The sequence below is a fragment of the Tubulanus polymorphus genome, unplaced genomic scaffold (assembly GCF_964204645.1).
Source record: "Tubulanus polymorphus unplaced genomic scaffold, tnTubPoly1.2 scaffold_30, whole genome shotgun sequence".
Taxonomy (NCBI): Eukaryota; Metazoa; Nemertea; class Palaeonemertea; order Tubulaniformes; family Tubulanidae; genus Tubulanus; species Tubulanus polymorphus.
The window spans coordinates 109,469-116,261 of NW_027437437.1; the positions used below are offsets into that span (position 1 = coordinate 109,469).

A 6,793-nucleotide genomic window follows, 5' to 3' on the forward strand; every position below is an offset into this window, starting at 1 on the left:
TTTAAAGCAATATTGAAAACCATCTTTGCTAATCTTACGCTTACTAAATTCTGTTAAAGCTAATTTATCTAATTCACATTTAGAACACTTCTTGTAGTATATATTTATAACACCAGCGTTATTTGTTATATCGATAGTTTGTGGTTGTTCTGGTTCCATTTATTATACATATTTTTTTACTAAATTGATTTTAGAAGTTCAATGATTTATATTATGTATTATCTCAATCACACTTAACTAACACTTTTAATGTTTAAAAATCTAACTCACACAAATATAAATATTGAAATAATGTTGTAAATATATACTTTTATATCTATTCTATAAGAGCTCACACTTTACTCACACTTTTATATTGAATAATCTATCAATTTATATGTTATTCATATATATTTTATTCATGTATATGATTATTTTAAGAGTAATAGGGATAATAGGCTTTCAAGCGGTCGAGCGGTCGAGTTCATTAATAACAAATATTAAAAGTAATTTAAAACTATAATATATTTTCATAACCGTGTGTATTTCAGTTGAATAATAGAATAATTATTATTATTAAAATATATTTGATTATATGAATTTGTGTATTGTATTAAATTATTGATATCTTAGAATGAATATTTAGTTATAATATAAAATGCACACGGTTATGAAAATATATTATAGTTTTAAATTACTTTTAATGTTTTGTTTTTTAATGAGCTCGACCGTTCGACCTTTGATCTGAAAGCCTATTATCCCTATTACTGGTGTATTTTTTTCATGTCGCGTATTAACTTAAAGACTTTTTCGGAGAGTGAGAGAACTTGTAGGTCTAGACATACAATTTTTTTTCGGATTGAGACTTACTAAGTGTTTGTAGTTCTTTATTAAGCTTCTTTTCCACTAGGAGTTCTCTTTCGATAGCTTTGTGCCGTAGTTCATCGTTTTCGGAGGACGCAGACAGGAGTTTGTCAACAAATTTTGATTGAAGTTCTCTAAACATAGCCATACAGGGAGTATGCGAAATGGATGTATCTTGATACGTGTTGGTGGAGGCGTCACTCAGAGCAGATGATTTTGGCTCGGTTTCAGTGTTCGTTGATGCGCATGCCATGGAGGGCGTATCGAATGGTGAGAAGAAGTCCGACGGAATAGCGCATATACAATACTCACATTGAAATGTACGCTTCGTTTTATGCAGAACATAAAGTTGGTAGCGGGGCAACTTAGTGCATTTATAATGCAGCCAGCTTGCGCAGCTTTTGCATTCGATCATGCGTTCATCATCTGGCAACGCGCAGAGAGTGCAGCTATAGTTCATCGACGGTTCAGAAACGGTTCTGTCGTTAGTAGCACAGTGAGATGGCGGTTCTTCAGTACATACAGGTTCGCTTAGAGTTGCTCGGCACGTTGTCGGAAACTCGATCCTCTGGGTTTTACAGAATAGGCTGAGAGGTGTGGATTTCATAGTCCCTAGCAAATCTATGGAATGTACTATAACATCCTCTAGCGGGTGTTTCAGAGGTCACGGGCATCGCGAAGACTCGAGAATTTCTTAAAAGAGGGATTTGATACTCCCTTTACCGAGGCCTCACACGTGTCCCGAGATGTGTGTATGCCGCGATCACGGCCGACCGCGACGGCGTAGTACCAGTTCTTTTGTTTGCTCGGCGCCATGTTTGTTGTTGTTGACGTTGTTTTAGGCAGTTTCAGAACGCGACGCAAATCGATGAATTTAAGATAGACGATAGATGATTTAGTTCAAATGAGGAGCACAGATAGTTAATCAGCACTTACGATTGATAGATGTAAATGACAGACGAACTCGATCGGTCAAAATAGTGAAGAAATCTCAGATTTAAAGGGAGCGCTGCAAAAACATGTTAGCGTTCAGAGGTGATCTCAACTGTTACTCAACTGTTACATATCAGAAGTTTCACTGAAAACACTGTATTTCAGTATGGCACTATCTTTCGTTCGTTGGCGCATCTGAAATTGCATTTTTTTGAGCTAGAATATTGTTTGATTTTTTCCATATGCCTTTTAGTACCGATTCATGGGTCTCGGGGTTAAACTGGGATTTTGCTTGCTGATAATTAAGCGATATGGCTAAGGTGGATATACTGATATTGGATTGGGGTGAATTTAGAAGCTCGCGCATAGTGATACAATTGGCTTTTCTTAAAAATTCAATTTTTTGTTTTGTACTTATCGAGTAATGAGCGATCAAGTAGTACGTGTTGAAATTCTGGTCGAACTTCATATAATTCAGATATACGTACCAACCATGAATATTTCATTGCGCTCAGCTTTAACTTTATTTATGAACAGACTGAAGTTCTCTTTCGATAGCTTTGTGCCGTAGTTCATCGTTTTCGGAGCGATGAAGGTACTGAGAGAAACAACTGTCGGACATTTTTTTAAATATTTTGGTTACATAAGGGACTTTTCGATTCACTTCTACCAATTCGGGAATTTGCATTCGTTCCAAGACACGACGGTCAATTTATGGTGGATTTATGTTAAATCCTGTATAAGATTATTCTATAATAACATATTTGTAGTTCGAAAGATTATAACAATCACAGGTAAGAATGGACATAGATATCAACGTGTGTTTATCGTAAATGAAACATGCCTAACTTTCTCGTAAATCCATTGTTGCGCGCTCCATCGACGCATTGATGAAGCTCGCGCGCTATTGAGTTTTGTGTTAGTGATTTGATTTAAACGGCAGTTAATCTTCCATGATGTTTTATTGTAAAAAGTTGAGTATTAATAAATTTACTTTAGAATAATGTGATTCTCGTGATGTAAAAATCATTTTCCAACTGCAGAGAAAAGTTTTTCCAATTTAACCGTAAAAATTGATCGGTAAAGTCAATTGTTTTTCCCATTACGGGCACGCGTTGAGTGGTGTCTTAGTGTGTTTGGCTGTCAATAGATGGAGCAAAAATGCATCTTATGCATGAGTTGACTATACAGTTGCCATATATGGATCTCTACGGTCACAACAGTGTAAGACAAATTCGGATAGTCGCAGATTTGATTTTTCCAATTTAGAGCCAAAAACCAGATCTGTAAAAATCAGAAAAATTTTAAGGTTTTAAATGGACGCTTAAAATCACGAATTTGACGACACCGTGGACACGCCATGCAATTTTTGCCTCATAAATCCTATGACATCATCACACTTCCCATTTAATGAAAATCTCATCTGGAATAGGCTCGTCCCTAAGAATATAATATTCTCAAATGATTTTTTCAACCGTAGGCCCTAATTTTCTTGGTTTCCGTCCACCTCGTCAATGCCGATACCGCACCTTCCCCCTCATGACCCTATTTAAATCATTTCAAAAACTTACTGATAATTATTAGACCGATAATTACTCTTAAAATGATAATTCATGTAGTATATTGCATTCAAAAAAACTGTTTTCATTCAAACACTGTATTAAAACAAAACGTATAGCGCGAGCGCGCGGCGCGCCCCAATATATGAGCACTGGATGTGCTGCCAGCATGGTGACTGTAGCGTGTATGTGATGGTGTTTGTAGGCCTCTATACATCAGTAATCTGCATATCGAGCGCTTAGCCCCGTGTACACTGACTTACACTGACATCACGAGTGGGCTGACTGTTGCTACGCATTGAATTGTCTTCAGTAAATAAATATCCGTACACCATACAACTCGGCGATAATCGATAACATTAAAGACTTCCAAAGACAGGCTTTCAAATTTAAAGATTCTAGTATTTCCCCAGCAACATAACAATTCAAAAACCTTCATGGAATTTAAAGACCGCTACGGACCCTGGTATTAGGCTATTCCATCACATTTTGTCCAAAATCAGTTTTTGAAAAATAAATCCTTTCCAAAATTGTTAATATTGAATCCACCATCTGATCCAGATAAATGTAATTAAGAATACATGTAATATAAGCAAACATTTTATTTTTAAAAACAGAAAAATAAATATATAAATACAAACATTAGTAACTATTTTGAGACAGAATACATAACACAGAATGGACAGAATACATAACACAAAATGAAAGACAATTTCATCAATTAATATCAGTTACATCATTATACTCTTCTCTCATGAAAGGGGTCATGCATTTAATATGTCTTATGTATTTAGAGATCTCAGGACCCACCCTCTCCGAGCCATGCATATACATACTAAATCGATGGTTCCACAAAATCATCACATTTTTACAACAATTGGTCAAATTCCAGATAATTTTTGGAAAAATAATTTAAGTTCGTACGTTCAAATTAATTTCTTACTACATGTACAAAAATTCTGAAAATGGGTGTCTGCACCTTCAAAATCATCGCATTTTTACACTATAATCAAAATAATTTTGGAAGTATGCATGTCAAAATCCCGAAATCAGGAAAAATTGGCAACACTCGTGAAAGAAAGAAAAGGGCACCAATCATTCATGATGGCTATTTTCTTAGCCCAACCACTGATTCGCAGGGCTTTCGTACCTCATTTTGAATTACTAGGCTTTAATAACTCTCTTTTCATCAAGAATAATTTCTTCAAGGGTTCACAGGTTGTACGCATACTTTTAACCGGTTCCTGAACTTCGCTGAAAAAGCTGAAACACTGAAACGCTTAATATTCGCACATTCGAATATAGCAGAAAGTAAGATAAATCATCCAAGCTTTAATTATAATCTTATAATACATTATATTAATACCGCCTAGAAATATGGAACATTGAATTGAAACTCACCAAACAGGGTAAAGAAACTATGGGTTGATTTTCTGATGTTTTCTTTACCGCTTTACATTTAACACACGTAGCTGTAAAAAACCAAATGAATCTTGCTGTCAAACTTTAACAGACTTATTTACACACAAACTTATCCAATCTAATGGATCTCATAATCTATGCACTAGTCTATTTTAAATCTAAATCATATGAATACAACATTCAAGGCTAGGGTGGAAAATGTCTATGGTATGGATGTCAATTAATACTCACTTGTTCCGGTCCAGCTGCTTTGAAAAATCTCTAGCAACGAACTAAAATGTACAATTAAATCATCATACAATATTCTGGCCAAACAGGTTATGGTATAAGGATTTATGTCCTTTGGAAGGATTCAACTTGACAAAGCCACAGCCAATAAAGTTAAAAAATCATTCGGAATTAATGTTAACTGTTCCTATAACATGTGCGTATGAGATTCACCTATTAGAACTAATTTTTACAAAGCTAAAAAATTGCTCTGAAGTGCTTCAGATATATAGAACGAACCATACACCAATTACAGTTAAAATTAGACTAAATACTTACGGCTCCTGATTATAAATTATTCTGAATAGCCCTGTAAGAAACTCTTCAGCATCTTGCTGATGACGAATATTGCCACCAGGAATAATGTCTGAAAGCAATGAAAGGTAATTAAAGCACCAAACTGCAACTTTTGCATGAAACAACTGTAACAACTTAAATGCCCTTATCTTATACTAAATAAATTTGAGCCTATGCCCTAGTAGTCGGAATTGACCTTGGATATTGCACTTATCAGCCAAAGCCTAACTAGATATCGACTGTTCGAATTTAAATGCATTCTTCATACAGTTTAAAAGATGAATTAAGACTTACCATTTACCAGATAAAAAAGCTCTTCGTGATAGCCACTAAAGCAGTGGTCAAGTATACAAAGGATGCAATCATCCACTACACCTACAACAAGAACATGAAAATTAATCGATGTTGTACTTGCTGCAAGACTACATTTTATATTATCGTTGTATGTACATGTATCTTAAAAAACCTTGAAATTACACTGCATTAAATTGTTTCTTATTAACATCTTCTTTTATCTTCTTTTAATTACTTCAATTTACTCCAGCTGACCACGTAACACACAAGGTCCTATTATCGATACAGGCCTACCTGTTAATATTTCAGGTCATACTCACAATCAACTGTGCTGCTGTGTGCAAATATACGCTCCCTAAAACATGGCAAGGCCTTCAAACATTGAACTATGGCATTCAAGTAACAACTACTTGCATTTAGATTGCTTAGCCCTTTAGGTTCCATATTTAGCAGAATTGAAAGTAAACACGTTTTCTCATCAATTGGGTTGTAGATAACTGTGCTTCAATTATCTGTATATGATCATGATAATCAGACATATCAATATCATTATTCATATATAGGCCAATTTACCAGGCGGCATATAGCTGGCTTAGAGAAAATATTTCCACTCGAATTAAATTCACGTTTATTTCATAATTTCAGTCAGATAAACCAACTTGAATCAAATCGACCTTCGTCGTTTTCCGAACTTTTCCATACCACAGGACCAAATTGCGATGTCAATCTCTAAACAGCGTATATACACACACCAGCATGGTGCCATAATACGCATGTGTGAACCCGGTGAACTTAGAAAATCCAAAGACAAATGTTACAAAAATGGGATTCGGACACGCAAGCACGTGAATGTCATATGCCTTATCCGCATGGGCTACTGTCAAAACCTGATTCTGATTACCTGAAGTATGGAAAAGTTCATTTACCATCAACCTCAGACTTAGCAAGGAGTAACTTAGCGCCACAACCGACCTACTTCTGGGTGTCCAATGACAAAGAGTACTAGCAATTTTCAAAATAATGAACAAATACATTGATTTGAATTGATTTTGCCGGTTAATGAATATTTCATGGCATGCATTATGTCAATGCGAACGGCCTGCAAAACCCGAAATATTCAGCGGAATAAATGTGTATGAGTGTTCAAACATGTAAAACACATCAAAAACACATCTACG

General features: G+C 35.2%; 1 protein-coding gene across 1 annotated transcript; it reads right to left on the reverse strand.

Annotated features, from left to right (window-relative positions):
* Positions 1–4,486: 4,486 nt before the first annotated feature.
* LOC141914497 (uncharacterized) lies at positions 4,487–6,068 on the reverse strand. The gene is made up of 6 exons (XM_074805716.1): positions 5,936–6,068; positions 5,616–5,696; positions 5,304–5,391; positions 4,989–5,029; positions 4,737–4,807; positions 4,487–4,606 (listed from the first exon to the last, which is right to left on the reverse strand). Exons 1-6 carry the CDS (start codon positions 6,057–6,059, stop codon positions 4,487–4,489), a joined length of 525 nt encoding a protein of 174 aa, XP_074661817.1. The 5' UTR covers positions 6,060–6,068.
* Positions 6,069–6,793: the final 725 nt, after the last annotated feature.